Below are 26,998 nucleotides of genomic sequence, written 5' to 3' on the forward strand. Positions count from 1 at the left end.
AAGGTGCTATTTCTTGGCATTCTACATTTGCCTCAGAAGATATCCCCATATGTTCTGTTACAATATTGGGATGGCCTGATCTTCAAGTCCTTATAATTCCCATGCTTCAGAGGTCTTTGCTGGAAGAGAATTTGAAAAATACACAGGGGCAGCAGCAAGAAGTGGGCATTTTCATGGCTTCTGTGATCCATTCACAATTATTGAGACAGGAATTCCCTACTGCGTGCATGGGAGACATGCAATATCTTCAGTGCCAGGCAACTTCAGTGCCAGGCAGCAGAGATATTTATACAGATCTTGGCACAATGCTCTCCGTCTGTGCTTTGAGGAAGCACCATGTGCAATTTGCTTATTGCAATAAAGGGATAAAGTGTTTTCCATAAAAGACCTTCGATGGGTAGTAGGTTGGCTCTGAGGGAAGAAGGAAGTGGTGTTTCAGATACTTTAATCTGAAACCAAAATAGAGGCTCTGCCAACAGAGATCCTTTAAACCATGGAATATATTTTCATCACTAAATTTGAAATACTGTTTCGGAGTCTTGGTCAGATTTAGTGTTGGATTTAAATCACTGTAGCCTAATTGAAGTTAATGGAGCTATGACAGTTTATACCAGCTAGAGGGCTGGTGTCTGTTTCAAAGTATTGTTTTCCCACAATTGGCCTTGATTTCTAAACAGTGATAGACTTTTTTCTGGGTATCCCAAATAGTCTAAGTATTCATACAGCCTTTCTTTCCACACTTACCTCTCAATGTTGACAATGTGATCCCTAACAATGTCTCTTGTTTATTCAAATAAGCTCTTCTCACTAGTTATTGCATTTCTCTCTCCTCTGGGAAGTCACAACCATTTAGCAGTTGCACACCAGAATGAGATTTAGAAGAAAAATAGTTTAGATGATCACAGCTGTGCAGATGACACTGAATAAATAGAGTCCTATCTCCAGACACAGAAAAAAAAATACAGCAGACAATGTCTGATAGTCTTAGTGATGTTTTTGGTAAGAAAGCTTTGGATACAATTCTAGCAAAGTGAAATTACACAGACCAACTGGACTCTAAAATGTGATCCATTTTCCCCCTGCTCAGCACTGCTGAGGCCACACCTCAAGTACTGTATTCAGTTTTGAGCATCTCACTACAAGAAGGACATTGAGGTGCTGAAGCGTGTCCAGCACAGGGCAACAATGATTGTGAATGTTCTGGGACATAAGTCCCACAAGGAGCAGCTGAGGAAATTGCCTTGTTTACACCGAAGAAAAAGAAGGCTCAGGGTAGACCTTATTGCTCTCTACAACTACCTTAAAGGAGGTTATGGTGAGGTGGGTGTCAGCCTTGTTTTCCATGCAACCAAGGAAGGACAAGAGGAAATGGCCTCAAGTTGGTCCAAGAGATGTTCAGGTTGGATATTAGGAAAAAATTCTTCACTGGAAGAGTGGTAAAGGGAAATAGTAGAGTCACCATACCTAAAGTGTTCAAAAAATGAATAGACATGGCACTTTGTAAAATGGTTTAGTGGGCCTGGTGGTATTTGGTCAACGGTCAGTCTTGATGATCTTGGAGGTCTTTTCCAACCTTAATGATTCTATGAGCATTTGCATAGCCTTTGTTGTGGCTGGAAAAGTATTTGAGAGGCTCACTGATATATTCCTTTGGCTGAGTAATTTCTCCAAGGCCTCATTCTCCCTTGCATTGCATTCTTGATAATCATTCATGCCTGTGTAAAGTGCCTTCGTATTGTAACGCAGTGAAGAACTGGGATGACAAATTCTTCAGCATCAGAGGGATTTTTTTCTATATATTGTCACTGAATACTTGCAGTTTGGGAAAGAACTGCATCAGTTTTACTTGTATCTTTATCCATGCTGCATGTGTTTGAGCCTGGATTCCTGCAATGCAGCATATGCCTAGCCTGGGAAATTCTTCTGGCCAATGCTGAATGCCGTGATTTATTATCATTGGAAGCAGTGCAGCTGTAAGACGCAGCTTAATACGAAGCATAGAGTGGGACTCAGATCCAGCATGATCAACCTGAAGAGGTCTCATGAGGGCCACCAAAGCAATCTCATTTGGGAATCTGTCTCCACTGACTGAACAGCCAGGTCTAGCACCTTGCTGCATAACTGTTCAAACCACCTTGGTGCCATTCAAATGCTGGCCATGGCCATGCATCCTGATGGGGCTAACAACTGGTCCCACACAAATGACCTCTAGGCCTTGTCCAGGGATTGAGATGTCTCCTTGGACCTCTCAACTTGGATCACAAGTCAGTTTGAGTGGGGAAGAAGTATTAATCTCCCCAAATCACTGGATTTCTGAATTGGTATATAAGAGAAAAATTTGGGCTACAAGGAACCTAGCAGTTCTTTTTAGAAGGGCAGTTGTCTACTAGACAGTGCAGGAAAACAGTTTGTTGGAGACTTGCATGGAAATTAGGTGCCCCTGTAGCCAGGGTAATGGGAGATATCTGATCAGAAACTTCAGATGGTGTGTTGGTTTTTAAATGGTCTTATTGCTGAACTTCTGGCAAATTTACAAGGTATTTACTCTCTCTCTTAAGTCAGAGAGTGCAAGTTATGATTAAGAGCTCTAAAGAAAAGTGGGTCTCACTTAATTGTCGTTTAATTCCTTAAAATAAAAATAGAAATTCTATGATGTGGTAATTAATTCTGGGGCATAAACCAGTAGCAAAATATGCTCAAATGTTATATGCCACAGTCATTAAAATGTAGATCAGTCTAACTGCATGATCTTGCTTACATCCTTCAGAAAGAGCAGTCCAAAATAAAAGTTACCAATTTAAAAAAAAAACGTTGCTTTTTAATAAGAATGCATGAAGACAGATGTAACTGTTATTACCCTGGTCACTATAACATAATGAGGATCCTTATAAGAATATGCTATATTTCAAAATTGAAAAAGTAAAAGAGGGACAGGAGACTTCAGCAGTGTTAGCATAAATGGGAAAATATTGTAATGTTTAATTTTGTAGTATATTGGCTACCATTAGAACAGCAAACATAGATTTCCAGATGTTTGTGAAGAATCCAACAGTTATATTTTATATCTAGGGCTGTAGTAACAATTTCTATTCAGCAGCCTGGAAAAACATTTCATGTCACAACAGGAAAGAAATATTACCATGGGTTTTTTCCCCCTCATCCCCTATATAGCAATTTTTGAATATTTCAGTCAATGACAAATAAAAATGATGGTTTACAAATTAAAACCTCAGTCACTAAGGGCAGGACATAAATGTGCAGATGTTTTGTGATGCTCAAGAACTTTCAGTCACAATGCTGTTGTGGAGAGGACTGGAAATCCATCAGAGTCAGACACTGTCAAAGGCATTCCCTAAGCTATGCTGTCTGAAAAGGCAGTTAACTTTTCATGGTTTTTCCACATTTTCTTAAGGAAAAAAAATCAAAACCACAAAACCTATTCATAATGGCTTGTATATAGCTCTCACTATTTTATAATCAAGGGATTAACTGCAATTTATTAAAATAAGTGAGCAACCTAAATCTGGAGTTCACTGGGCAACCTGTACAAGTCAGGAAAGCTGCATTGTCCTGAAACTGTTTACAAAATATCCATTTTCCTTCTCCAAGAAGGAAAATTTTTTACAAGCTTCCCAACTGTTTCTGTCACCTCTGTGCCTTAATGAAGTTACACAAATGGCTGCCTGAAAATCTTGTCTTTACTGCACCTACATGCTAGAGAAAAAAACAAGTTTTTAAAGGCACTCCTTGTAACTGGTACATTTAATGCCTGTGCATGAAGACAGACCTCCTGCTACCCAGGAGTTGGCAGACTGTGACCATGCATGTAGCACCAAGCCATCCTGACAGAGCATGAGCTTTTACTGCCACCTCTCTCTCTACTGCCCAGTAGTAGTTACAAGGATGGAAATAAAGATCAAAAATATAAATGGATGTCAGCTCCTCCCTCTCCTGTTTATTTTACTTGCTTTTAATTAGTAAGGTGAGATTTTTTTCCACTGCCTGGTCTCACTGTGCTTTGAGGAGTGCAGAAAACTCTCCAACAGTGTCAGGATTCCCCAAGCAAAAAAACCTAAGAAAGCCATGGACAGCTGTACCACCTCCTAGCAAAAGGCAGCGGGGATGCTGCAAGTAAAGGCAATGTGCTGGCTTGTGCAAGACAGGTGGTCCAGAGAGGAAAGGCTGGCATATGTTAGGGGAGGCAGGTAGAGGGCCAGAAATTGTGCAGCCATGGGGAATTGTGAAGTTTAAACCACTTCTCTGATGGCCTGGCCCCTTGTCAAAGCTTCAGGAATTGCCTGTCATATGTAGCTTGTGCAAGGTGTCAGGTATCAGTTTTCCATAATGAAAAACACCATTACCATGTAAGGACAATTCATTAGGTGCAACATAGCAGAACTGTAATTAATTATTAGATATTATTTCTCACAAAATGCTTCTCCAAGATCACATTGCATTAGCCACAATATTGGACTGATGGAGCATAAACAAGGGTAATGATAAACACCGGTGAATGGAATTGGGAAGAGATGGTTATCAGGGTACCAGTGTGTTTCATGTGTTTCATTAATGATCTGGAAAAGGAAGTGGATAACCATTTAATTAAGTTTGCATTTGATACTAAATTAGAAGTTGCTGCAGACACCTCTGAGGGCAGCAAAATAAATCAAAAGGAGCTAGAAGCTTGCAAGGTAAAAGAGGAAAATGAGATCTGGTGTGAAGGAAAAAAGCAAGCTAATCTCTCTGTAGCAAATAATCATGTAGCTATAAGTAGAGGAATTCTGAAGAAAGCAGTGTTGAAAGAGAGGTAGGGATGTTAATGGACTATACATTCCCTCACAGCTCGGATATATGTTTACAGAAGCAACGCATCAAGGAGCAGGAAGGTAATAGCCCTTCACTGCAGGGCTGTAGTGAGAAGCCATCTATAATGCTGCACTCTGTTTTGGGCACCCTGTTATCAGAGAGATATAGACAAATTGGAATGAGTTCAGAAAAGAGCCATAAAAATGATTCCATATCCCTGGAGATAATGACTTATGAAGAAAGATCAGAAGAAGTAAATGTGTAAGGCCTTGTCTGAAAGATGACTGAAGAAGGACAGGAAAACAATCTGCAAAAATGTGAGAGCAAAAAGGGAGGAGGATAATTTATCATAGTAACTATTAGTAATACGATGAAATAATAAGTAACAACTATAAATTCTAAAAGGGCAACTTCTGGTTGAACGTAGGAAGAAATTTCTGACAGTGGAATTTGGGTTAGTTTGCAGAGAAGTTTCCCAGGGGTAAAAGTAAAAGCTGCATTCAAGTCATTTAAAATCAAATTGGACAACTCACTAGAAAATGCACCCTGCTATAGGGAGCAATATTGCATTGCCTGGGGAATAAGCTGGATGACTTAATATGATATTTCACACTCAAGTCTTTATGACTATGATATTTTTAACATGCATGGTCAACTATTTCAGGAAAATACACATTTCTTCTGCTGTCAGGCCTGATAATACAAACACTTGCATGCAAACATAACTTTAAAGAAGGCAAGCAGCTCTGCTGACAGCACTGCATTGCTGACATGCCAAAACACAAGCCTGAGCTCTTCAAGTTTTTGCAGACTGAGTCTTAGATCTTGAATTGTCAATATCAAGATGGTATATACAGGTAACCACATCATTTATGGGCAGGTAAAGAAGTGTGCAAAATGGAAGATGGGAGTTGGAAGCTCCAGTGAAGATGTATCATTATTGTTATTTTTATGGTTATTGCTATTACTGCTTATGACTGGTAGTGTGGGGTTCAACTCTGTTTCTTAATTGTTCACCTTTTTGGTCTCCTGCTTTCACCTCTGGGCTGAGTGTTCATTAGACAGCATAAAACTGCTTTCTATACTGCTTTTTTAACACTTAGTATTTTTAATATATCCTAAAATATCTGTGGAATGGGAAAAGACACAAGGTGAAGTGAAAACCTGACTCTTCCCCAGATGAAAAAGATGGCAAAGGCTATGGATTTAAATGGATATGAGAGTAACCCCATCTTTTCCCCCCAGTTATAGCAATGTAACATTGAAATCGCTTCACTATTTACTAGCAGCAGAGACAAGCTCACAGGCATTCACAGAGTATGCTCCCTAAAACAGCACAGTTCTTGTATGTGGGGGTTTCATGTTTATGTTCCTGTTTTCTTCTCTTCCCTCCCTGTCCCACACCCCATGGGCTGTGTGTTGGGCTGGCAGCCTGGTGGTGCCGCAGGCCAGTGCCCGAGCCTCGGGACTCTCCAGCAAGGGCTCGAGCAGCAGCAGCTCCAGTGAATCCGAGAGCAGCTCCGAGTCTGACTCAGAGAGCGAAAGCAGCTCCAGCGAGAGTGACGGCAGCAAGGCCTCGCACTACTGCAGCCCGGAGGTAAGGGCTTCGCTATCATTTGGGGTGGCACTCCATTACTACACGCACTCACACCTTCTCCCAGCCAGACCAACACAAGGAGGCTGTGAGGAGATGCATGGAAAAACAATGGGAGAGAAAGGCTCAAGGATCTTCCTCCTGGCATGCTGTGAAATGTAAGTGGCAGTGGATGTTGGGGCAGATTAAAGCATTTGAAACAAAAATAAAGAAAAAAATAACCCTGTTAGATTTTCCTCAAATTGGAGATGAGTGGAGCACCTTGCAAGGCTCACAGCTGCTTGAAGTTTTATGCAACTCTGCCTCCATAGCAATGGCTTGCTTAGTGTGTAAGTCTTGATGTGGGCTCCCAGCACTGCAAGGGAACTAAGGGCTTCTCTACACAGGGAAGCTATTATAAAATCAGTTTGAGAGTAGATTTTTAAAAGAAACCAGTTGTTCACTCATGCACTTCCCTTGCCTCACTCTCTAAGTGAATTATTTTCTGCTACTGCTGCCTTTATGTGATTTCTTTCAATTCACCTCTAAAATGGACTAAACTGAATTACTCATGGTGCAAAACACTGAGCCCAAACTAGTCATCTGGAAAGCTAGCACTGAAAACTTCCACATGTAGACAAGCCCTAGCCAAACTACAATTAAGCTGCCAGTGCTGTGACACCTTCTGCTTTCACCTCTGCAGAAAGCTCAACAGACACAACAAAGCTGCTTTCTTTGCTCTGCTTTTCTACCAGGATTGACATTTTTACATGTTTTGGTCAATACACAAGTTTAGAATTAAACTATGAACTCCACAGCCACATCACACACATTAATGTATGTAAAAATATTCCAAAATCTAGCAGCAAGATTGTAAATACACATGAAATACAGTCTGTGTATTTTCCTACTCCACATAAACCATCCAATCACAAGAATCCTCCCCCCAAAACTATGTCTCACCTATTCTCTCACCCTGAAAAACAAACTATCCTGCAAAAACAGCAAACCTTTCCTCGTATTCTCCTTGGTTATTTGGAGACATATTTCCAATTGAGCAAAATGCAGTACTCACAGAAACATCCTTAATATATTTTTCTCAGGTTCTGTCACTTTTGTTCCTTGTTTAACACTTATCTTCTGTCTTTCCTTCACAGCACTTTCAGACCCATTTCCAGCTAATTCTCCTCTTACTTTGTCCACTTCCTACATCTTTCTCTTCTTTCCAGTCTCTCTTGTTGCTCTCCCTGAAGTACCCCATGTCTTATTTCCCATTCTGAGCTTTCTTATCTGACCTGTTAAGACCTTGTTCTCTGTCTACTTAATTCCCTGCTGGAATTAGTGCAAAGATCTCATTCTTGGTCTCTCCTCTCCCTGTGGGATCTCAAAAGGTGGAAGAAAAGGGGCAAAGAGAAGAAAGAAAGGGGAAGGAAATCTGAGATGAAAGGAGGAGAAGCACAGGAAGGGAGGAGTGGTTACCTTTTAGGCAGATACCCATGCTGCTTGGGCCCAAGAGCAGAAATTCCTCAGAGAATGCACAAAGCTAATTGACTGAGGCAGGTCTTGGATTTCATAAAGTCCAACAGAGAACTAAGTCATGGAAACATGGAGGAAGTGCCTCCTCTTAAGCATTTTATTCATATCCTCTCGAGATCTGTGGAACTACTTTTGTACAGAGCCTGAGCTGTCAGTGATCATTGTCACGAAACAGCTGCCCCACTCCAACAGATTGCTTGTCTCTTTGCATTATATTTGTGTGGTTTGCCTTCTAGGACATGCTGTATGAAACATGCCTACACAAAAATGTAAATGACTCACAAATGTGATGGCTGCAGTGATTTTCATAGGCAATTTTCATCCCTTGATGGGATCTAGGAGACAGCACACACAGATATGGGTGTCCCAGGGAAGTAGAATACCTGTGTTTTCCCCAAGGGCAAATGCTTTCCCAGGGCTATCATATGACTGATGGAACCAGTTCAAACATGCTCAAGTAATGTCTCTGACTGCAAGTCCTTTCAGCTTTGCATAAATGCTTTAACTTACATTTATGCACCCAGTGAAGCCATCTTTCTAAAGTATATGTGTCACAGACATCTTTTCACTAAAAATCCTTTCTTAGGATTTTTTCCCTTCTGAGAAGCTGAGGCCTCAGAAACAAAATGTAAACAATGGTTATCTGCTGCTGTGGAATGCATCAGGTGGATTTTTGATTGGCCCATCTTAGATGTTTATAATTAATGGCCAATCAAGGCCGAGCTATCTTGGACAGAGTCTGAGGGAGCTGCCTTTTGTTATCATTCTATTCTTAGCTAGCCTTCTGAGGAAACCTTTCCTTCTATTTCTTTTTAGTATCGTTGTAATGTAATATATATATAAAATAATAAATCAAGCCTTCTGAACATGGAGTCAACATTCTTGTGTCTTCCCTCATCCAAGAACCCCTGTGAACACTGTCACATATATGCCAGTTTCTTACCCAGTAAATGGAAAGAGACAGGTCTTTGGAAGCTCCCTAAAGGGAGGCCATGTCCACCTAAGTTTAAGTAGTGGACTCAATTCTAGATTTAGTCTTAAAATTATTTGGCTAAGACAAAAAAAAAAGCATTAACTGGTGCTTTCAGTTCAGGTTCAATGAACTGGAGCAGTCCAGCACAATGCTGGGCAGAAACTCTGTATTTAAAGGTTGGGAGGAACTTAATGTAGAAATCTGCAAACCATTATAATGCCTCCATTATCCCCCCCCCCTTCCCCCCCCCCAATAATCTGAAACATTATATATACATACTCAAAGAATTTTATTTCTGGGACAGTGTATCTTCTGCACTTGAGGTTATATAACAATTCCAGTGCTATTTCATGTCTTCTGTAATTTTTTCCTCATCTCATTTTGAGATTTTCAAGTTGTCCTCAGGTGTCTAAATGCAGCTGCCTAGAGTGAAAAAGCAGCTCATTGTAAAGCATACATATAAAGTAGATTAGATGAATTGCACCCTAAAAGTGTCTGTTTCTTTCCATTGACTATTTAGAGGCAGTAGTGACTAGCTCAGCTGTCTTCACTTTATGTCTGCAGTAAACTAAGAATAATGGCTGAGCTAGAACAGGAGACAACATTCAGACTGGTTTCAGTGATGTGGACAAATTAAGGTGCCTCAGACATTAATGGGAGTAGTTAAAGCTTTGTGGACTGCAAACCTAAAATTATGAACAAGGAACTGAGACTTCTATCTCCTGTTTCTTTGCTGAAGTCATGAATTCTTGGAATGACCTTAATTAATGTCATAAATGGTGAATCTGGAAAACAATGACATCTTATCCTTTTTCAGGTGGTTGAAAAAAATTTGGGTGCCAAGTATACAGAAAAAGCTACATTTCCAAGCTAAAAATTTGGTTTATTTGTTCTTTGTTCCATTGAATTATCCTACAGGCCTTTACTAGAGCTGTCTTTGGTTAGACAACCACAAATTCCTGCTATGAGGGAGGATAAGAGTGGGGAATGGGCAGGAAGGAAGCAGAGAAGCTATCCCATGGGACAAAGGATCACTGGCCTCACCAACAGTAACCAGTCCAGAAGAGAAAGATGCCCCTTTCTGAGCCTCACCAGCCCCACATACCAGATGCAATGGCCTTTACAGATTTTGCTGTTGTAACTGTTCACAACCATAGTTTCTTCCTCCTTTTTAAGGACGAAGAAATATTGGAATCTAATATTGGAATTTTACCATTAGACCATCTGTAGATGCTGTAGTTACCTTTGCAAATAGGATTCATGGGTTTTGGCTGTCCTGGGGACTATTATTGACAAAGACTGCAAACTACACTCTCCCTTCCCTCCAGAAAACTCTTTGTGCCAAGAACCACCTCTTAGAGTATATGTGTGCTGTGCCTAACACATGGGAATGCCCAGTTCTAATTTGTTAAAGCACTAACAGCAGTGATAATAGTAGCAATATAATCCAATAGTAATAATAATCATCATCACCATCATCTTCTTCATCATCATTGCTGTCTGTGCCTTAAACATAACGAGAAAGCACCACAATTGTATGGGCATTGCCCTGAGTGAAGTATTTGATAATAGGGCAGCACAAGCAAGTTACCACAAGGGTAAATTAGTACATGGATTTACAATAGGCAGAGTAGCTTGCAGGGATGGTGGGCTAAGTCCATGCACATGTTATGGGCTCTTATATCTCTCAGTGAAAGTGGTGTCATACTTCTAGTTTACCACATATTAGCCATGCCTTAGGTCCCTCTTTGTAGTAACAAGCATAGAGTCACCCCATTACACTGGCATTGTTTAACAGCCCTTTATCCTAGAAAGTGTTTCTGGATAACATTTTGACAAGTTTCTTTTTGGATGCATGCCATTCATGCGTCTGGTTGCACTTGCAGCCTTGAAGAGATCTGAGATATATAGAAATGCTGCGTGGGAGTCATCCCACCTAAAACTGCACACTTCTCCTGTGGATACCTACATCTGCTCACCACCTCAGCCTCCCCTTTACAGTCTGTGGAGAGGAAAAGACGTTTTTAGGGCCCAGCTCATCTGGCCTATTTTATATGTCTATTTCAAGAGGGAATTTTTCACACCCTAGAAGAGTAGTTCACTGACTGGAGAAGGAACTTGTTGACTAGCTAAGATATAGGTGTCTATGTTGTACAGATGAATCCACCCACAATATTTAAGGAAATGTATCACATCCTGTTTCTTCATGATGCCTGGCACATGTGTATGTCTGTGGTATGTTGATCCCTGAAAGTATCCTAGTTCTGTGAAGTTTCCTGGCTTGAGTTTTCATGCCAAACCTATATTTAATTGCAAGTCAGCTGACCAGCCTATATTTAATTGCAAATCAGCTGATAACAGACTGTTATTCCTATTACCAGTGCCCATCTGGACAGCACTGGCTTTACCCCAGTTGAAAACTGCCCAGTTCTCTAAAAGGCCCTGGGGCAGCATATTTCCATGCATCAAAACCAATGGGCAGAGAGCATTTTGGTATCAGAATACCCTGCATATATATTCGTATGTATTTCTATCCTTACATGCTGCTAAAAAACTTTCAATTTAACAAACCAACTTTTCTTCCATGGAATGGTGTGTGGAGCGGAAATTAGGGATTTTGTTTTTCTCCCACAAATAATTACAATTGGGCATGTATAATGGATGGGCAAAAATTTTCAAGTGAATTTTCCCAGTCATTTTTTTCAGCAGTCCTGCTATCTGTTCTTGGCTGTCATGATTTGTTCTCTTGCAAGATGCCTTCGTTTTTTTTTTTTTAATGTGATCTCAAAGTGCAGTAATTTTCAGTTAGAACAATCAATTGAATAAATTACTTGCAAAAATGAACTGGCATCACCCGTGTACACTGAGAACCTCAAATATTCAGAATTGGTATCAGGGCCCAAAATTAGAGAGAAAAGTTTTAAAATTCTGATTTTTTAAGTTTGGATTCTTTTAATTTACCTGATAGACTACAGACATTTTACTTTTATCAGATGAATCTTAAAGGATTTTTTTAGCAGACAGATCTTGGGGGTTTTTTTCAGAAACCACAAGGATGTGAATTTTTATTTAACTAAACCTCAAAAGTGCACCTGAAACTCCTGACAAAACCAGTAAAGCTGGTAACATTGTTGATCCTTTTTAATAAACTTCATAGTTGGTGGATAGGTTGGTAGGACCATAGGTATTATGCCTAAATAGCAGACATACTACTCTAGCAAAGTCCTGCACTGCCAGGTTATGATGCTGCAGCATGTAATCACTTTTTCCTGCTGGTTACTGTGATCCCTTGAAATCTGTAAGCCACCGTTTTCAAGAATAACAAGATATATAAAGAGGCAGAATGGGATGTAACAGATGAATTTGGAAGTTTTTTTGAACTTCCAAGCAGCACTCACTCTGACCTACCCTTACAGGCAGAGGTGTATTTTTCCCCACGTGCTTCTGATGTATCTCCTTTTCTGCAATACTTCTGAACAGTGGAAAGACTTCCATGTATAGTGAAACTTTCATTTTATATCTAGTAAATTCAGTGTGTGCACAGTGAATGGCATCAAACATATCTATCTGTATTTTCAACAGCAATTAAAAAAATGCTGTTCATTTTTAGATAAAGAGTTAAGGGCTGTGAAAATATAGCTTCATCCAAGAAAAATATTGACCATCCATTTTCAAGATTTACAGCTCAGGAAATAAATTCTTCATGTGAGATATTAGGGAGTATGCTTTAAAAAACATAAATGTAAGCCAGTCCTGCAAACTTCCCATAAGTCTGGGTTAGCTCAGGAATGAGTAAATTAGACACTTTAGCTAGAAGGAATATTTTTATCATATGAATTTCAATGTCTATTTTTTTTTGCTTATTTTAGGAGCCTTTGCTCCTTGTAGAGTGCATACAATCCTCAGTGGGTGATTCTGAAGGCGCCCTTGGCCGTACAAGAAACTTGTGTTGCCCTCAGGCATCTACTTTAAATAAGAAGTAAGATACTCTTTTAAGTTAGAGACTGTGGATATTCTCTCTTGAGCAAACTTTCTTCCAGAGCACTGATGGTTTTCATGTTCGACTTATGACACAGTTTTTGATTATTCACATGCAATGGCCTAGTGAACCAAATATTGGTTCCATCTGAGGAAATTAGGGAATTTTTCACTTTGGCTTTTGTGGGGTTAGGTTATGGCTAGCCGTCTACTCCATCATCTGTTTTTTTCTGGGGTTTTTGCCTTTCCTCTTCATTTTATTACATTCAAATTACTGATTGCAAGCTCTAGAAAACAGTCACACATTGTTCTGAAATAACATTGTCTCAGCTGTGGTTACATTTGAAATCATGATTATCCCACTTCTTCCCTGTCCTAACACCATTATGTTTTAAATGTGCTCTTATAACTTGATAGTGTTGTGACAGACATTAAAAGAAAAACTAACAGCCACACAATACTCACAAAATGAACCCTTGACAGCACCACCACACAACAAATGTTTGTGGATTATAATGTCAATACAAGACAGGTTACATGAAGCGCCTGGTTAGCCCTCCAACTCCCTACCACATGCCACTTTGTATGCTTCTTAAATGCTTTCTGTATTTACTGCAATGGCACAGGACACTAAATGCACATCCCTAGCTTTCCTGATAGCTATTCTCCCCTAGCCTCAGCTGTACCCTGCCTTGTTTTCCTCCCTTCCTATTGTCATTGCACTTTTTTCTGTTTGGAAACTTGGGAGTATTTCCCAGTAGAGGTAATGGCAGTACTGCTGCTGTGAATCACCCTTGGAAATGACCCATCACAGAAGCCCTTCTCCTTCTCATCTCCAAACCCCATTCTGAAACCAAAACCATCCCCGACGGCAAGGCATGAGCTCTGTCCTGCAATGCAGGGCCAGTGCCGAGGGGTTGCCATAGGTTGGGGCGGCTCTTGTACCGAAGGAAAATCTCGGTGGTGCCCGGAGGGATGCGGCGTTTCGCTGTCCCAGAGGGATCCCGGGTTGGGGCAGAAGGGCCTCGGCACTAAGCTCTTTGCCGTCTGTTTCCTTTTCAGCCCGAGCCGCCCTCGTCCAACAAGTGGCAGCTGGACAAGTGGCTGAACAAAGTTACTCCTCACAAAGCACCCATCCTCACCCACCCCGATGGCCCGGCGCTGGAAGCCCATCCCTACTACGGCCGCGTGAAGGCAGAGCGGCAGGAAGGACAGAAGACCCCGGCTGAGGGCCCGGCCGAGCATCGCAGTGAGGAGAGCCGCGCCGCCGCCGCCGCCGCCGCCGCCGCCGGGGACGGGCCGCGGCCCAGGACCGCCAACAAAGCGCCAGGCAGCAAGGGCAGCCGGCAGAAGTCACCCCTCGCTGCCGACGGCGGGCCGCCGAGGCGGGCAGCAGGGAAGAAGGCACCGCGGCGAGCCGAGAGGAACTCCGCCGGAGACGGCGCCCCCTGCCCCAGCGCAGAGGAGCCCCCTCGGAGCCACGGCTTCCCTGAAGGCGCTGCTGGCGAGGCGCCCAGGGCCCGGCCCGGCGGCGGCGGCTGCAGAGCGGGGCACCGCCGGGAGCCCCGCTCAGCTGCAGCTGGTGAGAAGCGTCGGGCCCGAGGGCCGAGCAAAACGGCGCCCAAATCCAAGGAGTTCATCGAGACCGAGTCTTCGTCCTCATCATCCTCCTCCGACTCAGGCTCTGAGTCGGAGCGGGAGGAGCGCCCGCTGCCCAAGGTGCCAGCGGCAGCCGGGCCTGAGCCGCGGGGTGCCAAAGACGCGGGGAGCGGCACCGCCAGCAAACCCCACGGCGGCTGCAGTGCCTTTGGCTCTATTAATGCCAGGACTAGTAGTGAAATAGCAAAGGAGCTGGAGGAACAGTTTTACACCCTGGTTCCTTTCGGTAGGAATGAGCTCCTGTCTCCTCTGAAAGACAGTGATGAGGTAAAGTCGCTGTGGGTCAACATTGACTTGGCTCTTTTGTCCAGGATTCCAGAGCGTTTGCCCGAAGAACCGCTGGCCATGAGCGCCGGAGCAAACCAGGCGGCCAGCTTCCCGCAGGGTAGTAGTGCTGAACCCCCCGCAGAGAAGGGTTTACCGAAATCTAGAAGGAAACGCAAGGTGAGCGGCTGGGGAACCGATCACAGGGGGTAGGGGAGCCTCCAGCAAGTGGGAGGCTAACACCGCTTGCACCCACGTCCAGTGCTCGATGGCAACGTCTTCTCCAGGCTGGCCTTTAAGAGCTGGGATTTGTCCCTGCTTTCCACGTAGGGACTGGCCAAACCCCGGAGGAAATGCCGGCCCTGAAGGTGATGAAATTCCTGGCCTCGAGGGATCACAGCTCCTTGGAGACCGCGTTGACTGCTGTGTGTGTGCCTTTGCGTGCCTTAGCGAAGGCACTGCCTTTATAGTAGCATAATTTTCTCTCCTGAGGCCTCTCTCAAAACCTGAGCATTTGGAAATGATGCTCAGGTCAGCGAAGGGACAACTGTCTGCTGCCTTGTTGTAGTCGACACAGTATCACTGAGTGTATGGTAAAAGAAGAGGCAGCATCTTTTGTCCCTTCTGACTGTCAGCAAGAGGCAAGCCCTTCTGGGGCAGCAGGGATCCCTGGCTTTGCGAGGGATGCATTGGCAGAGACCTGGGACCTGACTGGTTCTGGATCCTGGATCCTGGCTCCCTCACACCCTGGTGGCCCCATTTTCCCTTGGGGCTATAGGTGTAGGAGTAGGACCACAGTCCATTAGCTGCCCCCTCCTCAGCAGCACTGTCACCATGCTTGGGTGAGCACAGCCCTCTGCTCACATCCACCCTTCTGCCATGCTTCTCCCACTCACTTTCTGGGGCCAAGGGGAAAGCCCCCTCCTCTCCATGGCCAAAGCTTTCTGGTCTGACCAGGCTTTCTGGCTTGTTTGTACTGATCTGACCCCAAAAGTCATTCTGAACTAGAATTACCATCTGATTTCTGAACAGTTTTGCTGTGCAACCAATCATCTGTTGCCCTCTGAGCTACTGTATGTGTGAAGATGGATCTGTATATTTTTTGAGGACCATTTATCTAAACAGTCTTCCATATTGTTTTATCTTTCTTCATTTTTTGTCCTTCTTTTATTAGTATCTGAAAGGTGGCAACCCTGGTTTAAGTGGGAAAGTAGTGGAAACCAAGTTTTATATTGTACCCCTTTCTTTACATGCTGCCTCTTAAATTTTGTTTTTTAAGACATGGATCAATCGTCTCTGATCCGTGTTAGCTGTATACTCAAAGAAAGTATCATCATTTGTAACAAAATGACAGAAAATACCATCCCTGACTTGTTGAAATATTTTTGGATCTGTAGTAAATCCAAACCATAAAAAATTATTACTTTTTTCTTCACTCAGTGTGAGAATGAGGAAGAGTGCAGAGACATCAAGAAGACCCACTTAGAGCGAGAGACTTCTTCACGATTAGCTGCCTCTGCCCAAAGCATCACAACAGCAAATCACTGCAATATGAATGAAAATAGGTAAGATTTTTCCTTCTTAGTTACCACTGAATCATACAACTAGTTGCAGTTTATTGTCAGGTGTTATTTTGTTCCTTTCCTTCCTTTATTTTTTAATTATTGCATTTTATGTTGAAAAATTAGCCACTGCATCTCTGTTCTTCTGGTTTAATGATGAAATTAGTAGCTCCTGACACATTCATGTACTTGCATTTTCATCCTGTTGCACAAAGAAGTTGTGAGCTCAAGTGTGAGGCTCATAAAACAAGTAATTCTAGTTAGAGCAGTGTGATTGTCCAAGACATATTCCCTAACACTGTGCTGTAGGCAGCAATTCACATATACAACCATCTTATAGCCCTTTCTTAGACTTTCTTTGCTTTCTTTACTTACAAGTTGCAAGCTTTAAGTTTGGCTGTATAAAAAGAATTATGTATCAGCTGTGTGGAAAAGATTGAAAAAAATATTCATAACAATGCCTGCAATACTCAGCTCCAGAATATATTTGAGAATCAGTATTTTTGAGATTACAAGCATTCCATTCTGTGTAATTAGTAAGTATTCCAGGACAAGGAATTTAAAACTTTTTAAAAAGTGAGATTTTCAAAGGATATAGGGTATGAAACAAAAAATGAATATTTAGCATTTACTGGCATGGTTTATGCACACAGAGCCCTATCAATGTGAGAGCAATCACACTTGAGTTTCTCTGGGGGCTTCCAGCAGTCAAACTTAGACATGCACAGTTTCAGAGTTCAGCTGCATTCTTCTTGGTACATGCTGGTTATCAGTATTTTTTTTATTATTATTATTATTATTTTCTGGTAGTATCAGGCTACTTCTTGGGTTGAAACTGCTACAAAATAAGAAAGAAAATATTTGTTTTTATTGTCGTAGGCTTTTCTATTGTACACATCTTTGATGAGATTGAGTAATTCTTGTCATTAATACTGGAAAAAATCCCAAAGAAAACTGATATATACAGTGTTTATTCAAAAATATGCATTCAATTTCTTTGTCTTGACATGTCACATACGTTTCATGAAGTGAAAACAATGCCCAGAACAGTTCCTTTCTTGTGGGTGGTTGCATGCAGACATGCTGTTCCTGTTACCCCAGTGTCATATGTTTTATGTTGCATTAATTTTCAGAGACTAGCATGGCTGTCATAGCTTGCTGTGTCACAGGGTTAATTCTGTGCCTCCTGGAAGCAAGACAATAATTTGTGATTTTCTTGACATTATATTTAGTTCTTCCAGTAGCAACTGTGTATTAAGAGGAACAAAGAGTTTCTGAAATGTACAGTTGCCTCCTAGTTCCTACAGTTGCCTCCTGGTTAGCTCTGCTTCCAAGACGTTTCTGTGTTTTTTGCCACAGTGTAGGACATGATTTCAAATGCTGATATTCCCACAGCTGAGGAAGGGCTACTGAGGCTGTAACTAAACCAGCAGTGCAGATATCAGGACCTCCTGCTCCTCTTGCAACCAGCATCTGCTCATGCTGGCACATCTCCTATCCAGTTACACCATGCCTCTCAGGTTCTCCTGTAAATATACTCAAAAAACTTGTTTGAAACCAAAACTCTTTCTTCTTTCCTTTTCCTTTTCCTTTTCCTTTTCCTCTTCCTTTTCCTCTTCCTTTTCCTCTTCCTTTTCCTCTTCCTTTTCTTCCTTTTCCTTTTCTTCCTTTTCCTTTTCTTCCTTTTCCTTTTCTTCCTTTTCCTTTTCCTTTTCCTTTTCCTTTTCCTTTTCCTTTTCCTTTTCCTTTTCCTTTTCCTTTTCCTTTTCCTTTTCCTTTTCCTTTTCTTCTTTTTCTTTTCCTTTCTCTTTTCTCTTTTTCTCCTCCTGTCTCTTTTACTTACCCTTTTTCTATTTTATCTTTCTTTTTCTCTGGTGTTTTCCTTCTTTTATTTTGGGTTTTTTTGACAGAGTAGTATTATTCATCTCCCAGTAAAGCCACCCAGACAGTTTTGGCAGCACAGCTGAGGGCTGGTAGCAATGAGAGGAGCAAGACCACCTTCAGCCATAAGCATTTTCTATTGTGGAATTACAGGCTGAGAGTCAGACTAAGTAAGATCCTGTTTGACAAGAAAGGCTGCAGGCTCAGAGATACCCCAAATCTCTTGCACCTATATCAGATCCACAATCTGCCCATTCCCAGCAGATCACAGTTCTGACAGTCCTCTGCTGCAAGTTGTTCTGCATGGCCTCTCAGTATAAGATTTGCTGCTCACACTAAGTTTAGGTGGGCCCTACTCAGGCCATTTGTGCAGCACAAGTAGAAATTTCAGCTACTCCTCACAAGTTCAGGGCTAAGCTTTTGAGGGTTGGGTATACTTCCAAAGAGCCATGGCTTGCCTTGGATGCTTTGGCCCACACTTTGACAGCGATGTATAAACATGGGTAGCCAAGGCATGAGTTAATGTTTGAAAAGAGGAAAAGAAATTACAGGATCAGCCTGCACATTCAACATAATGCCAAAGATGTTCTTTTTCTTAGGAGGAGGAGAAGGGCACAGTTGTCTATCTTTCACACTCGGAGTCTTGCTTTCATAAACACCAATTGGTCATTAAAGCAAAACAGTTGACATGGTGTTTTAAAGGTACTATGCCATTTGAAACAGTAAAGGCTCTGAATTACAATTCATGGCTTCTCTTACAGCTACTTTGTAAAGACTTGCCAGATAAATGGACAAATGTATGATAAGAGCACATTTAATTAGCTCTGTTCCCTGAAATTATGTGCAGAAATGAAGTATGGTTTTTACTGTATTCTTTTTTGTGATTCCATTAAGTGTATATTGTCTGATACAGTAACTATAAAGAACTGAGAATTGTCCATAAAAAGTAATAGGCTGAATAAAGGGGAATGTGACAAGGATAGGTATAGTGTTAAAATTGTCTTCCTGACCTTAATCACAGTTTTAGTCTTAATGCCAACTATCTTCTTAAAATAACTTGCATTTTTTTGTGTGTTGTTTTAAGATTTTCAGCTAAATATTTTCTTCAAATTAATGCATCTGAAGTTTATTTCTGGGCATATTTATAAGGTTCCTGACTTCCCATCCAAAACTTCTCCCAAATAAATGAAAGCTGAAAATACTGTCTGTTACAGCTTTCTGCTTTAGAAGATAGACCAGCTCCCATTTCTCTGTGTCTACTGTTTGCATATGTTTCCTTTTGTCTGCATTATCAGCCTATTTTTCTTTGTCTTCAAAATCTGTATTAGATTAGTATAAACACTGCTACCAAAGGCTAGGCACTGAGCACAAAGAGAAGCCAGTCATCTTTAAACACATTTCCTGTTTTAGTTCACATATGGTTTTATTGCCATGGCTTATAAATTGTCACCTGTAATGGTGAAATAGGGCTCCATAACCTGAACTTACACTTCAGAGCCTAATCTTCATCTCCAGCTATCCCTTAAGAAATGGTGAGCAAGTAGCCATTTATCTCTGTATTTTTTTTCAAGTACTCTGATACAGACTTTATATTAACTCCAGAATGACAATTTGCCTTGAAGGGAAAGAGAAGAAACATGATACAAATTTGTAAATGAACTCTTGGTCCCAATACTGTAAGCTCGTTTCCAGATACCAATAGACTTTATCCTACCAGCAGGTTTTAAATTCAAAGTTTTGGTAATATATAAAACATTTACCTTTCTCAAAGCCAGCTTTGTGACACTCCATTACTGTAATTTCCATTTCCAGCTTGGCAATACCAATAAATAAAAATGAGAAAATGCTTCGGTCACCCGTCTCTCCCCTCTCTGATGCATCAAAACACAAATATTCCAACGATGATTTAACTTCCTCCAGCAGACCTAATGGCAGCAGTCTATTACCTTCAATCTCCTCCAGCAAAAAACATAAGGGTGAAATCCAGTCACAGCCACATCCTGGGGACTTCAATGTAAGTGTATGCTGTTGTTCACAATATAAAGCTTAGCAGTATATTTTCCACTTTGTATTGCAGTCTGATAGTTTTTGCAGAATGTTATGCAAAAAAAAAAAAGAGTTGTAATAATGAATGTTATTTTCTAAGTTCAGCTTTTCTGGTTTGGAGTTTAGCAAGGCATAGGAGAAAGGAAAGAGGGCAGTCTGTAACACAAGCAAATAGCAAAGGCTACATAAGCAGAAGGTGAAAGCTAATGGCCCAAGATGAATGGCTTTAGGCCTCCAGAGCATTGCTTGGGCATGATGCAAGTCCCCTGCATTCCTGGTGCATAAGGTCCCTACTGTATAAGGGCTCACTCAGCCACTGCCTAACCATGGGAGTGCCTGCAGACAAATTCTTCTGTCTTAGAACAAACTTCTTCAGATTCTGCTTGTACCAGTGACATCTTAGCACCAGCCTCAGAGCTCAGTTCCATCAGAGTTGTATTCATATCCTTATCAGAGAGTCTTGCTCACACCAAGTGTGCCCAGAGCACTCTTCCAGATAAGTCTGTACTACAACACTGCATTGTGGCCTCTGCATTCAGAGGATGGAGAGAGAGGAGTAGATGCTTCCTCCATTTCTGCATGAGTTCTGTGATTAGAATGATGGAGTGAAGAGCCCATTACCTCTTTTAATTGAGGAATTTCCATCTCTCTCTCATCTGATCTTTCAAAATCATACCCTACCCTCCAACCTACAGACACTGAGAGTAGATGATCAAGGGCAGACTACTGTCACCTCCTCCCCATGACACTGTTGTGCTTTGTGTGAAATACCTAGAAGAAGCAATTTGGATGCCATCATCTTGATGCTCACTGTGGTAGCATCTAGAGAAGCTGCGGAGGCACTCTGCTGCCCATGCTCCTCTCCTTGCTACAAAAGCTAATAATGTTTTTTATTCTGTATCTATTTGCTGTGTTTGTTATTTGATGTAAAAGAGGCTTCAAAACCCTAAGTATTAGTGTCTAAGCAACTAGAAAAACAAGCTACCTGAATTGCAGCAGTGGCCTCTTCCAGCAATTTTTGCTGTGGGGATAAGTGGCCCCCTTGTATCTGCTAAGCATACATGTTTACACTTTAATTTTGTTGGGGTTTTTGGGGTTTTTGTGAGAACAGAGGAGGAAATAGTAAATATAATCTTAATTTTGGACACGTTTTCAAAAACAGGTTGCCATAAATTGTGTTTTCCAAGAATATCTCACAGATGCTTTTGGTAAATTGAAAAAGACCAATTACATAAAATATTCCAGTGAAAAGTCCTTTAACATATTATAGTTACTAATTTATTTTTCATTAATTAAATGTAAAGTTTTAAACATTTTAACTTGCAAAACATAAATTTAGAAGTTTATAACCCATTCAGAATTATAATTATGATTCTTCACTGGGTATCTTGAAAATAATTTAAATTCCTTCACAGGCAAATGTGCTGGAAATCAAAAGTAAAAGGTGATTGCTTTATGATCCACACCCTTAGCAAATGCATTTCACTAAGATTTTCTGCATAGCCTAGCAATGCACCATTTGGTCAACACTTAACAACCTTTGCAATAAAATTTATATGTATCTGGTTATTCATCTGAAAACTTTAGCCTGATGAGCTGATCTGGATGTGCCACATAGAAGATGAGAGCTCATGAACTATAAATGTTAAACTTAGCTTTGTTTTATCCCATCTTCCCATCCTGCACCCAACTGGCAGACCCAAGTGGTCCTTCAAATATCTGTGAAAAGCTGCAAGCAAAGCTTGCCCACAGTGGGCATTTAACCATCTGAGCTTTTTTCCCCATGTCCCTGGTGCCTTTCTAGCCTGTCACCTGACATTGGAACAGCATTTTTTGGCAGTGATTATCAACCCAAAACCACCTGGGGCCCTCTGTTTTGCTCCATACCAGTGCACAGTAGCCCCCACAGCAGGTCACTTGGTGGGCTGAAGGTGCTCAGGAGGCCACATGAAGAACAGGGCTGCAGCTGAGGGACTGCATGAGACCCTGCCAAAAGACATGTGCTTCCACTGTAGCCCAGAGAAGTGATCTTTCAAGCTGATCAGGGGAGCTCTGGAGCACAAAGAAACCTGGACTACAAATTCATCCCGCACAAGCACATCACCAGTGTAGTGTGAAACAAGTCAAACATGGGCTGTGCTCTCCTAAGCAAGGTACAATGCTTGGTTGGAAGCTGAAGGCCAGAGGTATAACTTAATCTTCTAAATGACAACAGATCTATTCTTTAATAATTTCACTTGCTGTGTTTCAGAGTATTTTGATAGTTACTATTAAAAATTTTGCTCAGTTTCTGCTGTATATCATATTGAAACTCAAACCCTTTACAAAGTGCTCTGAGCAATATCTGTGAATTTGTGGTCATCAATGTCAGGACACTTATACATACTCCCTGATGAAATAGCAGGAAAATTAATTTCCTATTTACAACAGAAAGCAAAGACTCTCTGGTTTTTGTTACTTGGGGTTTTTTAAGTTATTAACCAATTCCTAAATATCTTATCTACTGTTTGTTGTCTAGAAAGCAATTCACATCAATTCAGAAAATGTTCTCTGCAATAAGCCACAGTTCCAAACAGAGCCTTGGTCACCTCTGTCCACCACACCCAGGGACTGCAGAAGAACAAAGCTTATCTTTGATGATATGTGAGTATATATGACTTTAAAATAAAGAAAACAATGGCATTTAAAGAGAGAAAAATACAATTTGTCCAACAGGAAGTGAGACATTGCCTGCAGTATTACAGTAATACTTACTCTACATTGAGAAATAAATGAGAAATACTATATAAAACCTTAATTTTTTCATCATAAATTAAGTTTCTAACCACAGAACAGTAGAATGCATAGAATCATGGAGTCATAGAATGCTTTGAGTTTAAAGGTACCTTAGAGATCCCTGAGTGCAATTTCCACTCTGTGGGAAGGGCTGCCACCCACTAGACCAGGTTGCTCAAAGCCTCACTCAACCTGTCCTGGAACACTTAGAGGTGTGGGTAACTCCACAACTTCTCTGGGCAATCTGTTCCCATGCTTCACCTCACAGTAAAAAATTTCTTCCTAGCAGCTAATCTAAACCTACCATCTTTCAGTTTTGAGTCACCCCCACTTGTCCTGTCAAAGGCTCTTGTCAAAAGTCCCTGAGCATCAGGGAGCAGTGAGGAGTGTCTGTTCCCTAAAGGACAGGGAGCCAAGAGCCAGGATGCAGCATGCAGCTGGCAGGGGTCCAATCCCACAACACCAAAGCCAGTGAGCAGGGCAAGCCTGAGGCTGGAGTCATCCCTGCCTCCCTGAGCCTTGGCAGCTGCTGCTGTCGTGGCTACTTCTGCTCAGCTAAAGGTATCACAAAAGCAGGGGGAACAGGAAGCAGCAATGGTTAGCATGAATATCTGTAGGGATATCTGGCCCTCCCCACTTCCACTTCATTCTTCACATATCCCTTGCTCTCCTCCTCTTAAAATAATCTAAGCTTCTAACTGTCTTTATTTTTGGTAGATTAAAAAACTGGTTTGTCCCCAAGGTCATTTAGGACATAGTATTATTTAGTGAATATAATGGTGAAACTGAAGGTTGAAATCCTAGTATCTAGAAAACCCAGATTATTTTTGACTGCAAATACTGATACTTGGTTTTGGGTAGTGTAGAAAAGGTTCTGTTCAAGGTATGCCTCAAACTGCCTGAAGCTCTGAGCTGTGTGACCTTGACATATTTTTCCTACATCCAGACTTTCACCCATGACATCTCAAACTCCTTTATACCAAAGGAAACCCAGGGATAACAAACAACCTGGTTTCCTTAGGAAATGCTTTCTACCAAAATTGTTATTTTAAATTTATTATTATTATTATTATTATTATTATTATTATTATTATTATTACTGTTGTTGTTATGCTTGTTCACACTATATGGTCTCAATGTTAACTAGAGAAACAGCAGCCTCTCATAAAATGACACCATATTTCCTACTATAAGGTATAAATAATTCCTGTGGACTTCAAAAGGATGTAACTGGTTTGTATGTCAAGAAAAGAGGGCTGGTGAGATTAATTTTTGTGTATATTCACGGCAGTCATAAGCAGATGTGAGCTGAATAAATGTAATCAGTTTTTCCGCCTCTTTTGGAGAAAAGTCTCCTGTGTATACATCCTTATTCACCCTCTTTCTCCACCTCCCGCCATGTTTTTAACTCTCTTGGTACACTTACTCAACAATCTCTGTTGAGGAAACATGAAGCTGTTTATAAGTACTACCTAACTCTTCGTATCTCTTAAAATACTCTGTCATCTATAATTTACTTGTGGCTGCTCAATTTTTTTCTGCAGTTTAAACATGTACCTACAAGGCAGAAAGGTGTCAGAGTGTCTGATAAAAGTCAAAATTGTAGGATGTGCTCATCTCTGGATTAGAAAAGAGCATAGAAACAGTTACAACAAAACTATTGTGTCTTCATCTGATTTTCCCTCAAGCTGTCAGCAAAAAAAAAAAAAAAAAAAAAGGAGGGGGGGACTAGTTTGTTGGTTTGTTTTGTTTTTCCCCTAGGATATAGTTGTAGGAGATCTGCTTTGGTCACCATCTCTATCATCTGAGGCTTTTATCACCAGCTTTCTCCATTAGTGTTACAAGTGATTCCTCTGGTCCTCTGGCAAGCATCTCCAATAAAACTGTTTCATCTTTTCAGAGAGAGATACAATTAAACTGTTCATGTGTAGTGCCTTCCATGTAGAATATCCCCAAGCAACTTGTACACCACTAAAACAAAGTCTAAAAAGGCAAAAAAGATAAAACACAGAAGCAAATATGTCCTAATTTGGCCTTAAAAGCCAGAAACAGTTAAATGCCAGTTGTGCTAGCTAGAGGAAGAAGCTTGTCAAGTACTACAGCTGTCATCCACAACTTGTAGCTGGGATACACCACCAGAATACCAGCTACACTGGATCTTCATTCTGAAATTCCTCTGCAGAGAAGTCACTGAAATGTAGCAGATTAGACTGGCTGCAAATGTTAAATGTCAACAAATTTGACTCACATGTTAGAAGGATCAAATTAAATATGGCAGCCAGTGCCTTTCAAATTTGTATAGCACCACAGCAGAGGATTTGAAGGAATGCAATACAGTAGGTCTAAATTATGTAGTAATCCTAATGGCAGCATTTGTCCTAAATGATGCCTATGAAGTATTTCATCTCATAATCCATGAATTCTGAATTACTGTAATCCAGCCATGGCTTTAAAGTCTTAATTTTAATCAGACTCTAAAGTTTTAAAGAGACTAAATCCCTTATATTTGATTTAAAACAACAACTAATTTTTTTGACCAGTCAGTGTCTCTTTACTGTATTCTCAATTTATTTTCTCCAGAGCATTGACAACAGCTGTCACTAGCAATAAATTGGAACACAAGTAGGTCAGTAAAAAGTATATCTTGCTTGGCAGAGTGCTGTATACACATACACTGCAGTATAACAGTAAATATAGCTAACAGTCTTCAAAAGACAGGCAAAAGTCTCCTTCCTCTGGTTTGCCATTGTTTGCTGGTGAATCTGAATATACTTAGAGGTACCCAGCATGTCACATGCTTCAATGACATCAATGCTGCATCCAGTAGTAATTTCTAGTAAGATTTCCTGGATTTTTGGTGACTTCTGACTCCATGAAGAGAAGATTTTCAAGGCTACATAATAATGCTTCAAGCCATATTGAGTCCTTCTATAATTTCACTGAATAACAGAATTCCCAATAACTGCATTTAGGAACAAAGTCTGTTGTCCTTTAAGTGCTAGGCATAGACATCCTGTGGATGCCCAAGGGCACCCTCAAAATACTGCTTGTGTGGTATAAAAAAGTAGCAGAGTGTACCCAGCTTCCCTTCTTTCCTTATAACTAAATCAGAACATGCTCCTTGGAATTATTTTTTTACCTGAATTTTGAGTTATAATTTCAAACTTGGGGTGTGCTTTTTCTTCACTTACATTTATTTCTCTTTTTTTCTTGCATTATAGGAACAAGATAATACATTGTCTACAGCATTTTTCTATAAGTTCATATTTTCTTCAATGCCTCTTCCACTTTAATGGGTTTAGGTGCTACAGACACCCATCATTGTCCAAGGGACATATTCTGCAGTGGGATAGAATTCCCGTGTTTGTTTGCCAAACAGTAAACCATATACCCAGAAAATATTCACCTGTAAAGGTGTTACCTATAGAGCTTATGAAAATAACTTCCTGGCACATCTCTTTGTTTTGACTTGAACTCCAAATGTCTCATTTTCAGTCTTCTCTTCCTTGTTATTCCTCCTTAAAGTGGAAAGGAAAAAGTGCTCTTAGGTTGTGACTCATACATCTGGAAGTGATCTTACTTGAATTGTTCAAAATGCCTTAAGGATTCCTGAAGTATTTAGAGGTACTTTTGTAGTGTTGAACACATCCTGAGGAGCACAGTTCAGGAATAGAGAGTGGCTCCTCTTTCTTCTCATCAGCAATCTAGAAAATAACTAGTCAGACCAACCCCTATGACACTATGTTCTTCACAAATTCATATGCCTGCTGTGTACTGCTCTAAGTTTCTTGGCTTTAGGGGATTTCAAGACTTGGTCTGACCCTCCCAGTCTTCCTCTTCTTCCCTTCTTACTTATGGCACTGAATTTCTCACATGTATGCTGATCATGAGAAAATAACATTAGACATGCCAGACACTGCCTCCCATGATTAGATAATTTAGCTG

The 26,998-nt window shown here is 40.9% G+C and overlaps 1 protein-coding gene across 2 annotated transcripts in view; it reads left to right on the forward strand.

Annotated features, from left to right (window-relative positions):
- Nucleotides 1-26,998, forward strand: part of AFF3 (ALF transcription elongation factor 3) — a 329,101-nt gene that overhangs the window by 269,527 nt on the left and 32,576 nt on the right. For both annotated transcript variants that reach the window (XM_077173416.1, XM_077173417.1), the window contains exons 10-14: nt 6,238-6,403; nt 13,929-14,969; nt 16,230-16,354; nt 20,045-20,246; nt 22,797-22,921. In XM_077173416.1, the coding sequence (XP_077029531.1) occupies nt 6,238-6,403; nt 13,929-14,969; nt 16,230-16,354; nt 20,045-20,246; nt 22,797-22,921 (1,659 nt within the window). The remainder of the gene's footprint in view (nt 1-6,237; nt 6,404-13,928; nt 14,970-16,229; nt 16,355-20,044; nt 20,247-22,796; nt 22,922-26,998) is intronic.

Source organism: Agelaius phoeniceus, chromosome 2, assembly GCF_051311805.1.
Source record: "Agelaius phoeniceus isolate bAgePho1 chromosome 2, bAgePho1.hap1, whole genome shotgun sequence".
Taxonomy (NCBI): domain Eukaryota; kingdom Metazoa; phylum Chordata; class Aves; order Passeriformes; family Icteridae; genus Agelaius; species Agelaius phoeniceus.